The sequence below is a fragment of the Myotis myotis genome, unplaced genomic scaffold (genome assembly GCF_014108235.1).
Source record: "Myotis myotis isolate mMyoMyo1 unplaced genomic scaffold, mMyoMyo1.p scaffold_m19_p_2, whole genome shotgun sequence".
In the NCBI taxonomy this organism is placed as follows: domain Eukaryota; kingdom Metazoa; phylum Chordata; class Mammalia; order Chiroptera; family Vespertilionidae; genus Myotis; species Myotis myotis.
The window spans coordinates 4,090,487-4,109,629 of NW_023416324.1; the positions used below are offsets into that span (position 1 = coordinate 4,090,487).

At 54.4% G+C, this 19,143-nt stretch overlaps 1 protein-coding gene and 1 long non-coding RNA gene across 12 annotated transcripts in view; one reads left to right on the forward strand and one right to left on the reverse strand.

Moving 5' to 3' along the window:
• The window catches only part of CLSTN1 (calsyntenin 1), a 56,158-nt gene extending 52,242 nt beyond the window's left edge, over positions 1-3,916 (reverse strand). For all 9 annotated transcript variants that reach the window (XM_036352793.1, XM_036352790.1, XM_036352786.1 and 6 more), the window contains exon 1: positions 3,794-3,916. In XM_036352793.1, coding sequence (XP_036208686.1) covers positions 3,794-3,884 — 91 coding nt within the window. In that variant the 5' untranslated portion in view covers positions 3,885-3,916. The remainder of the gene's footprint in view (positions 1-3,793) is intronic.
• A 50-nt stretch (positions 3,917-3,966) lies between these two features.
• LOC118677593 lies at positions 3,967-6,462 on the forward strand. 3 transcript variants are annotated; one of them, XR_004974426.1, is made up of 4 exons: positions 3,967-4,101; positions 4,513-4,666; positions 4,780-5,004; positions 6,179-6,462. It is a non-coding gene; the product is annotated as an uncharacterized LOC118677593 (long non-coding RNA). The 3 variants fall into 3 exon arrangements; XR_004974425.1 differs by lacking the exon at positions 3,967-4,101 and having other exon boundaries at positions 4,208-4,666; XR_004974427.1 differs by lacking the exon at positions 3,967-4,101 and having other exon boundaries at positions 4,209-4,574.
• The last annotated feature ends 12,681 nt before the right edge of the window (positions 6,463-19,143 follow it).

The following is a 19,143-nucleotide window of genomic DNA, read 5'->3' on the forward strand; positions in this document are numbered from 1 at the left end:
ATATCCCTGAAGCTCTGTATCTTATAACAAATCAATATCCTGAATTTCATTTATAAAAAGACATAACATTTCTTCAATTACCTCTGCTCTTACCAAACGAAGACCACAGAAAAAGCAAGGTCTATATAAAAGCATAATGACCTAAAACCTCAATTAACCAGAACATGGGAGCTACACTCTGGGTGCCTTCCAGGGTAATCAGATCTCCTACTTTGTTTTTAACGCTCATCAATAAAACCCACCTAAAAATTACATTTCCTGCCTTAAAAAGCAATAATAAAAATAATCCAATCCTTTTTCGTGTCCTAAAATTTTAACATCCCTCAGGCTCCTCATTTTAAACATGAAAAGTTGGTTTAATAAACCTAACCAAGTCCTGAAAGTACTGTCATGGAATTATAGATTTTCTAATTTCAATGTAAAATAATGTTATCATATTTCATTAATATTTCACGTATTGGTCATATTCCTATCTAAAACTGAAGTGTTGTTTTAGCTCAAAAATCAAATAGTACTGAAACTGAAAATGTATGATATAAGCTCCTAAAACTTCCCTTTGAAAATGAGTTCCTATGAAACTGCTTGGTTTTATGCTTCTCCTTAAAGTAGTATGTAGCCAAGGGTAGACTCTAGTTAACAAGATTCCAGTTAATCAGTTACAGCTCTTAAATTGGAACACATTCAGAATTATTATTAACATCTAATTATTTTTTCAGCATTATAGGTTCCCTATGTGAATAAATGATATTTAGCAATAAAAATGCTAGGTTAAGCATAATATTGAAGTCTATATTCAAATGACTTTTTCCTCAAAGCTCCTTCTGAAGAACAAGGTAACAAATTAAGGAACCATTTTCTAAAAAGGCTGAGAATTACAGCATGTGGTTTTTTAAAAAATGGATTCAAAGTGGTAGCCACAGAGCTCCCCCCTTCTAAAGCTGCTACAGATTTTTTTGATCTAATATCCCCAACACTACAATCAATAGAAGGGTCCTTGAAAAATGATCTACTGATGAATTCTGATATCCACGTTGCAGAATTTCAGTTGTTTTATACTCTATGTCTGGAATGCTTTTTTCAGTATTTAACACTCATCTGTCAGGTAAAAATAACATCCATAAGCAAACAAACCAGACCACCCTCCCTCCCACCGTGGGGCATATGTTCTAATGAGGCAGACGATAAACAGAGTAAATTAAGTGACAAAGGGCATCAGAATAAGTGCTGTGAAGAAAAGGGAGGGCTCAGGGGTTTAGGGAGAGAGATACCATTTCAAATAGTAAGAAGAAACCTCACTGAGAATTCTGTGTACAAACAGGAACATAACAGTCAATGTTATTTATTTGGCTTTGAAATGCATTACATGCTTGCATTTGGAGTTTTTTAAATATTCATAGAAGCTTTCTATTTTCTCTATTTCCTCAAAATTGACTCACTGGAGAGAAGGAAGGCAGCCTACGATATGCCACAGATATTTCTAATATTTTGGTTTACTTGATGTTTTTTTGAGAACTATAACTACAACTAAAGTGAAATTTAGGGTTCTCCATAAAACTAATAGTCAAAATGCAATTTAGATTACAAAACCTAACATCCTCTCCAGCAATTTCTGGGATCTTTATCCCATTAATATTTATTAGAGGTAGCCCATGTATGAACAACAGCAGTCTCTAATGTCAGACTATCTTGCAGCAGTAAAACATTCAGATATTACTTGAAATGATTATCTTTCAAAGTAAACCCACAGAACATGTCTCCCCGAATTGCATATTTACATAGAAAATATATTTGTAACATTTTTAAATGAAATCGTTTTATCAGCATTTCATGCAATATTCTGGAGACATTTTCTAACTTGCAAGCTGGAAAAAATAACAAACAGAGCAGAATAACTGATGTTTAAATATTTTAACTTCGAAGACTAAGAATTCTTAAGTATTACAAATGCACCAAGAAAAGCTTAGACATAGTTAAGCAAGTTACAAAGGTCTGAAGTCATCTTTCACAAAAGACTTGTTAGTGCTTCAAATGAAGATATCTGATACTGAAATTTACACTGTTTAAGTATCTCAATATCACCAAAGAACTAATTTAACTAGTCCATTTGCAGATTCAATAATGAATAGCAAATGTAGGTGAAAAGACAAAAAAGAAAATATGGGTTTTAACGAGAAATGCCATCACTGACTAAACTAAATGCACTTGAACTATTCCCCAAATACCCAACCCAAACACATATTTTAAAAATGTGTTTGTCCTGCCGAAACCGGTTTGGCTCAGTGGATAGAGCGTGGGCCTGTGGACTGAAAGGTCCCAGGTTCCATTCCGTCAGGGGCATGTACCTGGGTTGCGGACACATCCCCAGTGGGAGGTGTGCAGGAGGCAGCTGATCGATGTGTCTAACTCTCTCTCTCTCCCTTCCTCTCTGTAAAAAAAATTAATAAAAAAATATATTTTAAAAAAATGTGTTTGTCCCAAGAGAAGCAAAACTTTGACATTTTTGCTTGGATATATTCGACTTTCAGACCTCCGTCCCAAATCTGGCCAAGAACATTTCAAACTTAGCCTGATGTAACTTTTAAAGATCAAACTGTGAGCAATTTGATACTAAAATCTGAAGTTGATAGTCAATAGAATGTCACAAATGAAATGAAAGAAGCAGTTTATCATCCTCCACGTGAAGAAAAGAATGTGGAACAAAAGATGCTTCTGCCTCTTCTGCCCTTTGGATGGTGAACACCATAGTTCTCTCCGTATTCGTCCCAAGGAAGAGAAAATGATCATTTTTTCAAAGCTTGCTACATTGAAATACGACCATTTCTCCTAGACTTGCATCAACCTTCTCCCCCACGCCCCAAATATTTTTATTTAAAAAAAAAATCAGAAGAATAGATCCAAGTACCCTATAAACTACACCTAGATTACTTGGTTCCAAGGCGAAGGAAAATGGTTACGATTCCAAGACTCACTCGGAAGCCTGGATCTGCAATGCGTAAGCTTTTCGCTGGCAAGATCAGTCAGTATCAGAAAGCATGTAAGGTTGACAAGGTTAAGTGGATGAAGACTGAAACAACAAAATAATCAGCTAAGAAATATTTTTTTTTTTTTTTTTTTTTTGCCAAGTAACCATAAAGTAATCTCGATCCTAAAGGAATCAGAGGGCTTTCTTGTTCTGTTGAGGCCAAGAAGCCCTTGCACGATCTAAAGTGCCACCGAGGCGTCGGGGATGGAGCAGGATGCACTGAGCCAAACCTCAGCACGATCTCACCTTTGGGTGGAAGGTGCGAGGGGAGCAAGGGCTCTGAGCTTCTGCTCGTTCGCTGCAAGGACCCTGGGAGGGGGAGGAGGAGGAGGAAAGGGGCGAAGATGCGTGTCCGCGGTGCAGCCTCGGGACCCTGGGCAGGGATGCGGAGGAGTGGGCGCTTATGTAAGCACACGCCACCCCGTGCGTGCGCCCGGCCCGATGCGCATCGGAGACACAACACACGTACCGGCATCTCCCCGGGGGCGCAGCCCAGCCAGCGGGCGCTGCCGGGCACGGTGGACCGACCCTCCGGCCGGGCGGCAGGTCCCTCACACCGCGCCGCCACCACCCGGGGCTGCGACGGGGGCGGGCGGGACCCAGGTGCCCCGCCCAGGACGGAGCTCGATTTCCCGGGGGCGCCCGCAGCGCGCGCCCCCAGCCTCCCGCGCCCCGACCCCCGCATTCCCAGCCGGCTCCCGGCGCTGGCCCCGCGCCTGACTCCGACCCCGCGCGCCGCCCCGCCCCGCTCCGCCCCGCTCCGCGGCTTACCTCGCGCGGCCCAGACGCCGCAGTCGCACAGCAGCGCGGCCAGCAGCAGCCAGGCGGCCGGGGCCGGCGCGGGCGCGGGGCGGCGCAGCATCGCTCGGGCGCCCGGCCCTCGGCGGGAGCGCAGGGAGGCGCTCGGGGCGCAGAGCGGGTCTCAGGCGGCGCGGAGCCGTGCAGCCGCGGCGGGGACCGGGGGCCGCCGCCGGGACGCTGGGCCGCGCGCTCGGGCCGCGAGCGCCTCCCCTCCTCGGAGGCAGCGCTTCGCTGGAGGCAGCGGCTCCAACTAAGATGGCGGCGGCGCTCTCTCTCGGGTCCGACCTGGGTACCCGACTGGGGGCGGGGCCTGGCGAGGTGGGGCGGGGATGTGGGCGGGGCTAAGCGGCTGCGGGGCGGGGCGGGGCGGGACCCGAGCCCAGGCCAGGCGCGCGCGCAGAGGCCCGCAGAGCCCGCGGGGCGCGGGAGGGCGCGGAGGGGCGCGCACCCGTGGGACGCGGCCTGGGGAGGTTCCCGAGCGGATGGGAGGGCCCCGGGGGACTGTACCCCCGCCCCGGCCGCTGCCCAGAGCATCCGCTCTCCATCCCCACGCGCGTTCCCGGGCTCCGGAGCCGAGCGAGGGAACCCCGGGACCCGGGCTTCCCCTCCTGCCCGTCCGACCCCCACCCGCCCCCAAGGAGTGCAGACCCCACTGGAGGGTGCAGCCGGTGGCCTCTGACTGCCCACAGCTTGGCCGTTTCGGGAAAGTCGCGTCTCCTCCCAGGACCCCGGTGCCTTCTGCCAAGTAGAGGTGATGAGGGGGCGCTCGGGTCGTGAACGGTGGTGAAGGATGCGAGGTCAGCACCGCGCTCTGTGCACGGGCCGGCCGGGGCTGCGCTGCAGGTGCGGTGGCGGGGGGGTGGGGAGGGGCGGTGGCCTGTCCCAGGGAGTCGGTCCTGAATTTGTAACTCAAGATTCCTCCATTTGCTGAAGATGTCTGTTTGTGGCTTTTAAAGGTGGCTTGTGCGCGCGCCCCTTTTAGAAGATCTTGGTGTGATGCAGATGTATAAAACGCCCCTCGGGTGGATCCCTACAGGGGTCCTCTCCTTTCCCTCGACTCCCCCGCCCCATCACCCCGCACACACTAGAGGAAAGAACTAGAAGCATCATGGAGGGTTCCTGTGTCCAGGCACCACGAGACAACATGATTGGCGCCATTTTGCAGATGAGGAAACAGGCAGGTGAGGACTTCCGCAGTTGGGACAACTGTAAAAAGAAATACCCTCCAGGACCGTCGGTGCCATTAGGGAGACACCAACAGCAAAAGTCCAATGGCAATAAAATATGAGCGATTCCAGGCTGTGTTGGAAGAGCTGAAGGCGGCCCCTGCCCGCGTGTGCGGAGAGGGTCTGGCTGGCGGGCGGCCCGTGGAGACCAGCTCCGGGCCGGGTGGAGGGGTGGGCCGCTTTGGAGACTGGGAGGGAATGAGTCATTCCATGTGTGGGGAGCAGAGGACTTATTTCGGGGAGCAGTGGGCGAGGCAGCTTGAGGCCAGATTGTGAGGTGCCTGAAGTGACAGGATGAGGGGTTTGGACTTACTCCTACAGGGACGACCTTGAACAGCAGTGAACAGAGGCGTGATGTGAGGGTTTCAAAGCAGCTCGTCCTTCCCTGTCCTTTCTCCCTCAAAGGCAACCTCCACCACAGCCTGGAGATCCCACCTCTGCTTCCCCGCCACCCCCTCCTCTGCGTCCAGGAGGACTTGGCTCCCCTGGGGTGGCCCCTGCTATCTCCAGGCCACCCCCCCATTCCTTCCAGCCAGCTCTGCAGATTCATCCTCTCCAGCCATTGCTGAGCGTCCATCCCACCCTGGCTCCTATTGGGGGGTCGGGGTGGGGGGGGGCGGGGGGGGGGCTGCCGCCTCCGCATCAGGTCCAGGCAGCTCTTCCAGGCTTCCCACCTCTCAGCCCTAGGCCACACCCAATGGACCTCAGGGTCTGCTGTTGCCATTATCTTTTTTAAAAAATATATTTTTATTGATTTCAGAGAGGAAGGGAGAGGGAGAGATAGAAGCATCAATGATGAGAGAGAATCATTGATTTGCTGCCTCCTGCAGGCCCCCTACTGGGGATCAAGTCTGCAACCTGGGCATGTGCCCTTGACCAGAATCGAACCTGGGACCCTTCAGTCCACAGGCTGATGCTTTATCCATTGTGCCAAACCAGCTTCTGTTTGCCATGATCTGCCTTCAGTTCATTCCTTCCCAGGACCCTTCTTCCCCTCAGCCCTGAGCCTCAGGTCCTTACAGTGCATCTCTGGGCTGCCTCCTCCAGGAAGTCCTCCTGATGCTCTCTTAACCAGCCAAGGCTTGATAATCTGCTACTTTGTGTCCTTTTCTCCTCCCCATTAATCTAGTGGGAAGGACCCAGATGGTACAGTCAGACTGCCCTGGATGGAAATTCTGACTCCTGCTCCTACAAAGGACCTTGGACAACTTATGGAACTGAGACTCTTTCCTCACCTGTTTCCTCAAGTCATGAGACTTAAATGACACAATGCAATTGAAGTGCCTCACAGAGCCTAGTATACAGTAGGTCTAAACATATGGCAGTTTCTTTTTCCCTCAGGAGCCTTCTGAGCTCCTAGTGTACTGCTGAACACACAGTAAGAGCACAATAAACATCCAGTGATGAACTAAATGAGTTGCTGTGTTTGTTTATTATTATTATTATTATTATTACAGAGATCCCACATGGGACCTTGAAGATTCACACAACAAAATCAGAAAGGTATCATCTCAGAACTGCGTTTTGAGTCAATAGGCTGATGCCAAGAGGGAGAGTGTAATGTATTCAATTCTATTAGAAACGCAAACAGACGCTCTCTGTTGTCTGGAATCCTGATCCCTTTATCTTCTCACCCTCACTGTCCCTTAAAGAAACAAAGAGATCGATCCAAAAGGTCCCGCAGCAGGTGGGCAGAGCTCAGGGCAACCTGCACACGCTGAGATGTGCCCTCAGGGGGGTTAGTCCAGCTGACAGGCTCAGCCTGAATGTCTTGGAAGACAGAGAACAGTGAACTCCCTTTCCGCTCTGCCTGACAATAGCCTCGCCATGTTGGCCCTTTTCAAAGGTCTCCGCGTGATGGACTAGCTCATCCTCAAAGTGGCCCTGCGATGGAGATCGATGCAGACTTGTGCTGTGATTAGCAGAGGGGCCGCGCCAGGGGCCCTGGGGCAGCAGGAAGAGAGGCACCACCCAGCCCTGTCCTTAGCGGGTACTTAGATGGGAGGATAAGGGGGTGACTTTGTCAGCCAGGCAAGGAAGACTTGAACTTCTGAAGGAGCAATAGGTAGAGAGGACACAATATCTAGGTGCTGCATTACATATATATATATATATTTCTTTTTAATTGATTTCAGAGAGGGAGAGATAGGAATAGCAATGATGAGAGAATCATTGCTGCATGCCTCACACAGGGGATTGAGCCCGCAACCCGGGCATGTGCCCAGACCGGGAAATGAACCGTGACCTCCTGGTTCATAGGTCGATGCTCAACCACTGAGCCAGGCAGGATGCTGCATTTTTTTAAAATGACTCTTGTGAATCACAACAGCCTCTGTACTAAGCTCCTATCATTTATGTCCAGCAACACTCTCCAGAAGGGACTTGTATTGTTCCAGGTTAGAAAAATGTAACATTTGTTCAAGAGCCCACTGCTAGAAAGGACACCTGGGGTTCAGTTTCATGTCTGTCTGAACCCCGAGACGGTGCCCTAGCCCCCGCTCTCCTGACAGCGTGCCTGGGAGCAAGCCCCCTTCAGGGGTGCCGGGGAGCAGGTTGTTAGAAATATGATGAGAGCCCCTGATGACAGACTCCTCAAGGCACTAAAACCACAGCCCCCGCACCACCACCAGGCTCCCCTGCGGCCTCTCCTCGGCCAGGCCCCGTCTCAGCCAGGCCAGGCCGGTCCCAGCCACTCCATCGCTGTAGGAGGGATAATGAGACACGGAAAGATGTGACTTAGGGCAGACACTCTGGTTGGACAGACCTGGGTTCAAATGCATCTCTGTCCACTTCCTTCCCTTTTGCACAATTTTCATCTAATTGTCTTGAATGGTTATGTTAAATCTTCGCAAAGTTCCAGAGTCAAACCCTGGAAGCAAGGTGCTCAGAGAAGTCTAGTCCCATTTCTAGATCCTCCTCTCTGATCTCTCCTTCACGTATAGATGACTGTGTTGCCTGTTTTGCACATATCCTTCCATTCAAAAATACAAACAAAGCCTGGCTGGTGTAGCTCAGTGGTTGAGCATCAGCCTATGAACCAGCAGGTTATGGTTTGGTTCCCAATCAGGGCACATGCTGGGATTGTGCGCGCGCACACACACACACACACACACACAGGCAAATGCGGTCCCTCTGGGGACACACAAGCCAAACTCTGTCTGCCCTGTCTGCCACAACATGTGATGGGAAGGACTGGACTGGGTTTCAGTGAGGAGGAAAGGCGAGGGCAGAAACGACCCAGCCCCCCACACACACACACCCCAGCCCCAGGAGGAAACCCGGCCACGGTTCCTGCACAGTGAAAACAGCAGCACATCAGGTTCCCTCCCAGCTCTGTCCCATTCCCCGGAGCTGGGAGGAGCTTGTAGGGTCCAGCGGTTTAACAAACAGGAGGAATGTTTTACTCACATGGTCTTGCTTCAGACAAAGCCTGGTTCCAGTGATTAGCAGGGAAGACCAGGCAGCCTAATTGCTCTGAGCCTCAGTTTCCTCATCTGTAAAATGGGCACAATAATAGTCATACCTCATTTAGCCTATTGTGGGGAGCAAATGAGAGGATGCATATGAGGGGCTTAGCTCAGGGGGTGACACCTAGCAGGTACTGGGTTAGTGGTAACTGCTCTCTGTTAGTGGAGACGGTAATGAGGGTGATGGTTACTGTACGCCGATGGATTTCAAGAAGGTGAAGGAGATGATGATGGTGGTAATAGCACTGTCACGCAGCTCTTTTTAGTTCTCATTTGTCGAGCACAGTTCCCTTTCTCAAGAGCGTCTGTATGCATGGGGAACGCACAGCAATGTCCCTGGTAGGAGTTTATTTTATTTTTAATTAAAAAAAAATATTTTTATTGATTTCAGAGAGGGAGAGAGAGAAACATCAATGATGAGAGAGAACCATTGATCGGCTGCCTCCTGCACCCCCCACTGAGGATCGAACCTGCAACCCGGGCATGTGCCCTTGACCAGAATCGAACCCAGGATCCTTTGGTCCACAGGCCAACACTCTATCCACTGAGCTAAACCGGCCAGGGCTCCCTGGTAAGGGTTCATTCATCTCTGTCTAACTGATGGGAAGCAAGGGTTCCCAGGGGGCCAGGGACTTGCCAGGACCCTCAGCCCTCAGAGGAGGCTCCTCTGGTCTTTTGCAATCTTGCCTCAGCCCTGCAGCTCCCCGGGCCAGCCAGCTCCGGCAGAAGTCAAGAGCCAGATTCCAGAACCTCTGGCCCTTTCAAGCCTCCAGCTCGCCTAGTTGCCTGGGTACCTCTTTCCTCTCCTTCCTCATCTGGGTAGCGGGATTAATGGCCCCCCAGAGATCAAGAAATAATGAGCACAACTCACACAGCGAGGGCTTGCTGTGGGCTGGCCCTGCAGGAGGCGTTCTGCTTGTGCGTTACCCGATGCCACGCTAGCCGCAGTCACGTGCAAGGAGCACAGTGGTCATCCTGCTTTACAGAGGACGCTGGGCCGAGAGAGGTGAAGTCATTTGCCCAAGGTCACACAGCTAAGTGGTAGAGTCAGGATTCAGACCCAGACCTGTCTGACCCCAAAGCTGTCACCCAGGACATCCCTGACTCCCGGGAGCTGCTCTGATGGGGAAAGTGGCCGCACAGCCAGGGAAAGTCAGAGGGGCCTCGAGACGGGAGACGTGCTCGGTTGACCTGCGTCCTGTCTGATGCCTCCTCTAGCTCCGGAAGCTCCTGGATGGGCGTGGCCAGGTGGGTGAGCCAAGACGCTGGGCTGGAACAGTGATGGGAAGGGGGTGCCTCAGCCAAGGACGCGGCCCTTCATCCATCCCAAAGGACGGGCCCCTCCACGGGCAGGCCTGTCCTGATCATCTCAGGCCAGCTGCCGCCTCACGCACTGCACACATGAACTTCTCACCTGCGTATGGCCTTTCCAGGTGTGAGGCCTTCTGGAGCCTTCTTGCATTTAACCCCGAGCCTGCCGCTTCCTAGCTCTGTGGCCTTCCTCTCTCTGTTTCATCATCTATAAAAGGGGATCCCAGTGGCACGTGCCTCACGGGGATGCTGTGTGGGTTACACGTGACGCTACCGTGAGCGCTCAGTGCATGGCGGCTATCCTTCCAGCTGGGTCCTCTCGGTCAGCCCCCAGCCCGGTGCGGACAGGCAGGAACGGCTAGCCCTCCTCTCCCTCCTGCTCAGATCCTGCTGGTGCTTTAAGGGGCCCATGTCTGACTAGGGGGGCTTACCCGGGGAGGCGCTTCTGCTCCGGCCTGTGTGCATTCCCCAGGGGCAGCAGGGAGGGGGTGGCCCTGCCTCCTCTCCACTCCCCCCTCACGCACCCTCCTTGGAGTTGCAGCGCTGGGCTCCCATCATCTGAGGGCATTGAGTTAGGGGTGCGAATGAGGAGGCTGCTTGTCCCCAGCCGGCCTCACAGAGGCCCTGAGAATTCCCATGAGCCCGAGCGGCTGGCTCAGCAGGAGCCAGGCAGCCCAGCGGCCTGGGAAAGGCAGGGAGCAAATAGCTGGAAAGCGCCGGAGGAGAGGGCCTCTCCTGCCCTGCGCCGAAGCCCTGGGCAGCAGGGGCCGGGGACCTAGTGGCCTGCAGGGGAGGGGAGGGCCCAGCTGGAGTCTGTGACTCCCACTGCCGCCCTGACCCCTGGCTGCAGAGGCCCAGGGAGGAGGAGTCGTGATGGATGGCAAGGGAAGACCAGGGAGCTGGAACCAGAGGGCAAGGCAGGTGGGGAGGCCCAGGGGGAGGAGCCCCAGACGCACGCTGGGGGCAGGGGAGGTTCTGCCTGGCACGAGCTGGGCAGGGGATGCTGCCTGTTCAGACGAAAGCTCATGCCAGCCACCTCCAGGCCGGGGAGCGTGCTCTCCAGCTGAAGGAGGCAAGCACGGGTAGGGACGACTTCAATCTGTCCCAGGACCAGAAACACGGGCTCCGGGCCTTGTGCTGAGAGAGCAGAGGTAGCGGGGGCGAGAGCATTTGTTATCTGCCCCTCTGGGGGAGTCTACCACCTGCCCCTGGACCTGGTCACCACCCCAGGAGTGGAGGAAGAGGTTGTAGCCCTGAGCCTCACGTCTCCAAACCTGCCCCAGGGCCCCAAATAGTCGCCACCACATGTGAGACACTCCACAGAGAACAAAGCCCCTGTCCCCTCCGTCCCTCTGGTGGGGCGTCCACCAGGCCCGGTCAGGTCAACACCCTTCATCTCGCCCATTGCTCCTAAGGTCAGGCCGAGGTGCCTGGCTCTGGACAGGATCCAATCAGGCTGCCCCGCCAGACACCCCCTCCTCCAGTTCCCCCCATAGCTCCCCTCGGAGCAGGATGAAGGGAAAACAGATGTTAATTTGCTGTCTGTGCTAATTTGCAAAGGAGCATAAACAGTGGGGCTCCGTGGCACAGCTCTGCTGAGGGGGTAGTTTAAGCCCAATCGTGTGCGCTCAGTGCATTTATTCCTCGTTCCCGTGGCATGTTAATTGCAGATCTGCTACTGTGGCAATTAACACAATTACCGCCCCTCTCTTCCGGCAGGATGCAGTCCACATGCTTTCAGCCAAGGAGGTGGGCCGGCGAGACGGCGGGAGATGCCCACTGGGAGAATGCCCGCTGTTGTGGGTTGGCTGTGTCTCCCCAAAATTCAGATGTTGAAGTCCTAGCCCCCAGTACCTCAGAATGGGACTTTATTTGGAGACGAGGTCTCTACAGAAGTAATCAAGTTAAGACAAGGTTATTTGGGTGGCCTCAATCCAGTAAGACTAGTGTCCTTGTAAAAAGAGGAAACTTGGCCCTAACCGGTTTGGCTCAGTGGACAGAGCATTGGCCTGTGGACTGAAGGGTCCCGGGTTCGATTCAGGTCAAGGGCACATAGCTTGGCTGCAGGCTGGATCCCTCGCCCTGGTGGTGGTGGGGAGGGGGGGGGAGGGCGTGTAGGAGGCAACCAATCGATGTCCTCTCTCACATTGATGTTTTTCTCTCTCTGTCTCTCCCGCTCCCCTCCACTTTCTCTAAAAAAAAAAATCAATGGAAAAATATCCTCGGGTGAGGATTAACAACAACAACAACAAAAAAAAACAAACAAAAAAAGAAAAGAAAAGAGGAAATGTGGCCACCTAGAGAGAAGATGCCAAGAAGAGACATGGAGAACATGGCCAGCTCCTCCGGAGGAGAGGCCTGGAGCAGCTTTCCCCTGTGTTTTTACTGAGTTCAGAGAGGAAGGGAGAGGGAGAGAGAGAGAAACATCAATGGTGAGAGAGAATCATTGGCCAGCTGTGCTCCCTGTCATCCTCAGAAGGAACAATCCCACCCACACCTTGATTTTGGACTTTTAGCCTCCAGACTGTGAGGCAATAAATTCCTGGTGTTTAAGTCACGGATAGCATTTTGTTAAGGTGGCCCAAGCAAACTCAGAGCCACGCCTGCGTCCTGGCAGAGTACCGTGGGTGGGACAAGGAGGGGAGTGGGGAGGGGGCATCAGCGTTGCTGTCTGTTCAGAAGTCTCCAGAGGGATCAGCAGCAATAGCCAGCACCTCCCTCCCGCCAGGCCTCTTCCCCGGGGCTTGCCATCCATGTCACCTCTGTCCCCCTGGCTACTGGGCCTTTATCCTCCTTGGCACCACGGCTGGAGTCCTCCTTCTCTATGAGTCACCCGCTCAGCCAATCCTGGATGCGTCATTTCCTTTCCCTTTGTCACCCCCTAATCTTTTTAAATATATATTTTTATTGATTTCAGAGAGGAAGGGAGAGGGAGAGATAAGAAACATCAGTGACGACAGAGAATCATTGATCGGCTGCCTCCTGCATGCTTCACACTGGGGATTGAGCCTGCAGCCTGGGCATGTGCCCTGACTGGGAATGGAACCGTGACCTCCTGATTTATAGGTCGACGCTCAACCACGGAGCCACGCCGGCTGGCTCACCCCCTCATTTTGATGATAGAGGGTTGCCTACCTTATAAGGTAAATAAGGTACTTGTTATTTTCCAGGTTAAGCCAGTTACAACAGTCAGGTATCTGCACAGTGCTCTACGGCTTACAAGATATTTATCAAAGACCTGTTCTCATTCCACACTTACAACAACTCTGTGGGGGTTGGTAGTATCACCCATTTCACAGATGGGAAAACTGAGGCTTGGAGAAGTCACACAAGAGCAGCAGGGCTCAGACTTGAGCTCTGATTTTCTATATTGTACCTTTTCTCCACAGCAGCAGGTCTCACGGATGTTCCCCAGAATTCTTAAAAAACTTAAGAGTTCTATGGTCAAATAAATAAGGGAAAAGCTAAATGAAATGGATGTCTTTATTGCAGGACTTCTCAGAACCTTTAATATACTGTGACACCAAAAGAATGCATATAACATGCAACATTTTCCAGACTTTGTTTACTTTTGTGGGCCACCTGCCGTTCCAGGGAGGGCTGCATGCCACCACAGTGCCACTCAAGGATGGCAACGCCAAGTCTCCGTGGGGAAGAAGCACATTCTGATGTTCATGTCCATGGGCAGGTCGCCTTCCTGCCCCTGTTCTTCCCTCCCCCATGGCAGGCTGGCTGAGCACCCAGGGTTGGTGTCACTGTGGGATTGCTCTCTTCTGGGGTTCAGCCAGCATCAGAGCCTGGTGGTGACAGCTTGTGCCTGATCATACTTCAGGCACCACCACTTCCACTGTGTGTGGCTCTGGTGACGATCATACTCTCAATAGCCTGTCCCACCCTGGCCACAGGAAAGGGATAGGACTAAATCCCCAGCCACTGCGATTGGTCCAGCAGGTGGCACATTACCCAACTACAGCCAATCAGAGGCTGCCCTGGGATTGTTTGAGGCACTGAGAGAAAGAACTTTCGTTCCCCTGAAGTTGCCAGGAGCCATGTTCTGCTGTCAGAGGAGCAGGTCAGTCTAAAAGGAAATGAAGAGACCAAAAGGCAAAGCCAAGCAGGAACAAGCAGAGATGGACCTAGAGGGAGAGAATGTTCTAGAAGCATCCAAGCTCCAGTTCCAGGCCCTGAGGCCCTGGTTCTGCAGCAATTGCCTTAATCTTATGATCTACCTCAGAGCCTCCCCAGTGACACAATCCAGTTGGAATTGGGTTTCTGTTGCCTGCAAACCAAAAAGTTCCAGCCGGTACTAGTCCCTGAGCCCCTTCGTAGCCCAGAATGGATTCACCAGCCAAGACAGACCTAACAAAACTGTGGATATGGGGTGCCACCGGGGCCAGGACCCAGCCCCACCGAAACGTGCCCGAGGCCTCGGCCAGAGAAACAGATGATGTCCTTTTCTCCTTAGGGCCAGATTTCCTGTTGTCAGCACACTTTTAGTTCGAAATAGGGTCACTGTGGCTATAGGTCACAGAGGGCTCAGCGGAAGAGCCAACTCAAGGTCAAGGTTACTCATTCATTCAACAAACCTTTATTGAGAACCTACAATATGTCAGGTACTGGGACACAGCAGTGAAGAAGGGTGATGAGGTCCCTGATCCTCTGAGCTTACCTTCTAATGCAGTGGTTCTCAACCGTGGCTGCACATTAGAATCACCTGGGAATCTTTTTCAAATCCTGATTTCTGGGCCTCATCCTCCGGAACTTCTGTTTCTTTGTTACTAATGTTGTGGCCCCACCCCATAACAAAGAAACAGAGAGATGGCTGGCAGGGGAGGGCAGTTGGGGGCAATCGGGCTGGCGGGGGAGAGCAGTTGGGGGCGGTTGGGCCAGCAGGGGAGGGCAGTTGGGGGTGATCTGGTGGCAGGGGAGCAGTTAGGCATCAATCAGGCTGGCAGGGGAGTGGTTAGGAGCCAGCAGTTCTGGATTGTGAGAGGGATGTCCCAGATTGGAGAGGGTGCAGGCTGGGCTGTGGGACACCCCCCATGCACGAATTTCGTGCACCAGACCTCTAGTGAGAAATAAATTTATGTTGCTTATAAGCCACTAAGTCTGTGATATTTTGTTAGCGCAACCTGAATGGATTAAGACCGGGGGTGACATTTGAGCTGACATGGGGAAATTGAGCCGCGTGGAAGAGCAGTGCAGACAGAGGGAACAGCAAGCACAGAAGCCCTGAGGAGGGGGCAGGCGCAGCACAACTGAGGGACCAAAGGAGGCCAGGGCGCAGAGGCTTGGGGCTGCCCACGAGCGGGCGGGGAGATTTTATCCTGAGTGCAGAGGGCAGCCGCTGCCTTGCAGGGTCCCAGGTGGGGACTTGTGTTCTCTCAGGTCCCAGAAAAGCAAGTGGTTCCCAGACACAGCCTTGCAGGGAAGCCATGGGCTGGGAGCCCACAGAGAATTCTCCGACACAGCAAGAGTCCAAACGCCACGCAGGCTCGAGTCACTGATGCAGTCCAGTGGTCAGGAGAGACCAGGGGACGCTGCGGAGCACCCAGGCCCAGGCCCTCGGGCACAGGGCACACACGTCCTCACTCCTCACGGACGCCAGGGCTCCGCCAGCACCCAGTCGGATGGGCAGCGCCTCTGGAACATCACCCGGATCAGAAATCCTCCACCAGACACGGCCATCGCTTCTGCCCGGGCTTCTCTGGCCGAAGCCAGTCAGGGCCACACTTAATGGGAAGGAGGGGGAGGAGGCCGCGAGCTCCACCAGAAGGCCGAGCTGGGAGTAATCGGGAGCAGCACCAATGACCACACCCCGTTTACAAGGAAACGGAGGCTCAGACACAGGGACTGGAGCTGCCCAGGTCAGCGGCAGAGTGGGCTGCAGGACCCTGGCGCTGGCCGAGGTGGGTGCTCTCTGCGATGCCCCCGCCCGCCCACACTGCCGGCCTCCCTTCTGCCGAGTGACCTTGATGAGCTTAGTCTCCTAAGCTTCTCGGGCTTCCAGCACCAGCGGGAGCTCCTCCTCCCTGCACCTCAGAGGAGGGCAAGGTACCAGGACACCCCCTCCTGCCCTCCCCCGAATAGATCACGGCCCACAGGGGGCAAGAGCAGGCCTGAGCGAGGGCTGGCAGCGGCCCCCCCAGCCCAGCGGGAGCCCGCAGGTGGGTGGGTAACTGCCTGAGTCCTGGGCTTGCTCCGACACGTCCCCCCAGAACGTTCTGTTTCCTTCTGCAGAAGCAGTTTCCAGCTTTCCTCTCCGACTGTGGGGAGGAGCCAGGGACCACGGCCCAGGTGGCCCACAGGCCTGTGCCACCACCTGCCCTGACCACAGGTGAGCCAGGCCGTGGCAGGGAGAAGGGGGCCCCACAGGCAGGCGTAGAGCTCTGTGGGACGGGACGGACGCTCTGTGGGACCCTTCTGGCCACCGCAGCTCCTCGCAGGCAGGCTGGGGCCGCCAGCTCATGGCCACCTAGTCCTGAAGGGCTTTCCCTTCCCCACACAGCACGGCACTGTCCTTGCCTATTTCCAGGTGGGCGGCCTCAGCAGCCTCCGCCACCACAGGGCGTGTCTGTGTCCCTCTCGCCACTGCCTGCCCAGTGTGCGCACAGTAGGCCCTCATTCAGACTGGCTGAGTGCCTCGCAGGGGCCCAGTGCTGTGCCCGGGCTGGGTGAACTCTCTGGAAGTCTGCAGAGGTCCGAGGGCCAGCCCGATAGCTCAGGGCTCACCTCTGAAGCAGGCACAGGAGCTGGGGAGACCTGGGGGAGCACAGATGGGTGCCCCATAGAAACCTTAAGGGTGGAGTCCAGGCTGCCCCTCCCGGGTATGGCCTCTCTGCGGCCTCGGCAGCTCCAGGTGGGGTGCGGGGTGATCTGCCAGAGAAAAGTCCACAGACTGCCTTTCCCTGGGATGCTGCACCACTCCCAAGACAAGTTCCCAATGGGCCAGTCAGCGGCAACAGGGGGTGGGTGGGCAGGGGCAGCCACCTCCCCCAGGCTGGGGGCTGGGGGCAGAGTGTTTCTGAGGGCACCCAGGGGCCCTGCACAGTAGGCCTGGCCAGGGCTGGCCCAAGGGGGTGGCACGATCTGTGGAGACAGCGGAGGGGAGGCTGGCCCCCTCAGCCAGGCCCCCTCCCCAGGCACAGCTCCGCCCTCTGCCTGGCCGCCTGGCTGGCTGCGGCTCCCAGGGCTCCCAGGGCTCCCAGGGCTCCAAGGGCTCCCAGGGCTCCCAGCCGCTGGTGTTTTTCTTTCACACGGGCCCCTGAGGATGTGCACCTACAGCAAACAAAGGACTATTTTTACCGCCGGATTGTTTCCTGTCCGTGTCCTAGGTCCCCAGCCAAGGTACACTTCTGCCCTCCCTCCCTGCCCGCCCCACAGGCTCTGCTGCGCCAGGTGCCAGCAGCTCAGCCACCTGCTGTCCCTGGGGCTGCCTTGGAGAGACCAGGGCGGCAGGTGAGGCTGGGGAGGGGCGCTGGGGCGCCAGAGCCCGGCCTGGGAGACCCTTTGCCGAGGTGGGCATCAGTCCCCTCCCAGCCACAGCCACAGCCCACCTACATCCCGGTCTGTTGCCCTTCAAGCAAGGCTCCAGCCTAAGGGGAGGTCAAAGCTTGGGGGCAGCCCCGGGGTTAGCGTTGCTGGTGCATGGAGACAAAGAAATAGGAAACCAGACTTTGAGTCAGTTCTATTGTTTTGAAATCCTCTCCAGCCAGTACATCCTCCATTGCCTGGCCTCAGGCAGGCACGGAACTGGCAAAGCCTGGATTCGAACCCAGGTCTGGTAGCTCTGAGCCCAGGGCAGCCATCACACCAAGAGGCATTTAGGGGTTTTGTCCCAGATCTGCTGGGCTTTGGGCAAGAAGGGAAGGGAGTAGGAGAAGGACCCTCAGGCCCTGGGGAGTGGGCGAAGGAGGGGCAGGGAGGGAGGAGGGGAGGGTGCTGGCACTCGGGGCTCAGGGCCCAGCAGCTCCCTGTCCTCCTGTTGCTGGCAGAGGCGGCTGCAGTGGGAAGGTGCCTCTGAGTGATGGTTTTTTTTAAACCACTTGATCATGATCAAGGATTTAATTTTATCCCCTTCCCTGGCTGGCTCTGATTCTATTTGGAGTTTAATCGCGAGAAGGAGGGTCCCTAGAACACAGGCCGCCCACCCCAGGCTCTGCAAGGCCCCTCCCTGCCTGTCCAGATCCCTCAGCTCCGGCCCTTCCCCCAGGCAAAGCTGCTTAGCAGAGAGGGAGGCCCAGGGGTGGGGGTGGGGAGCAGGAGGCAGCTCCCATCCTGGCTTCTGTCAGGGATCATCTCAGCTCTTTCATCCTCATCAAAAAGCGTTTAAGCAGCAGCACCTGGCTGCACCTGGCGCTGTGCCCCTGCCCCGCCGGCAGCCAGGAGTGCAGACAAGGCCTTGCTCTGAATGACATAGCAGAGAGGATGGGGGGGCACCATCGTGGTGACCTAATGATGACCATATGTGCTGGCCACCCACGGTGGGCAGGTCACCCGGCCACCTTGTCGTATGCATCATCTCATTAATTCTCAGCAACAGCCTGATGCGGTGCTCCTGTTTTTCCCCTTTTTTCCAAGAAATAATTTGTCCTAAATCACACAGCTGCCAAATGGCAGGTCCAGACTCCGTTCCCAGAGTCTCCCATGAAGATTTGTCTCCCATGGAGATTTATACTGTGAGAGCAAACAGCCTAAATCAGGGTCAGGATCAAGTAACGTTTGACCAGGGTTTTACTGGGTTCAAAGCATTTTTGTGTAGACTTTGGCAAAGGCACAATTGTTTTTATCATCATTCCCACTTTACAGATAAGAGAAGTAAGGCCGAGACCTGCCCAAGGGTACAAGGTCACAGGAGGGCAGGGCTGTGGCTGTCCTCTGTGGGGGGGCAGGTGTGCCTCCAGGCGGGATGGCCAGGTGCCAGCTGTGAACAGGAAGAGTTGTACAAAGTGGAAGAGCAGCTTATTCTAGAAAAACCAGCTTAGCCTGGAGGACTGCCCGGTCCCCACCGGAGCCAGTGTGGAAGGGCAGCAGCTTCACTGGGGAGAGGACGGTGGCCCCGGGTTAACCCCATCAGAGGGTTAACCCATCTGACAAATATTTGTTAATAACCTACTACAATGGGACCGGATGGGGCTTGAGAACAGGGCCAAATACCAGACTGGTCCTGGGGTCACAGAGCTGGCCAGGGAGAGGGTGCTGGGCAGCCCAGTGATCCAGGATTGACCCCTCACCCCCACCCTCTCCCTTCTGTTAACAACCTGGGCCCAAGTCCTGGCTGCGCCTCACTGACCTCTGGCAAATGATGGAACCCCCA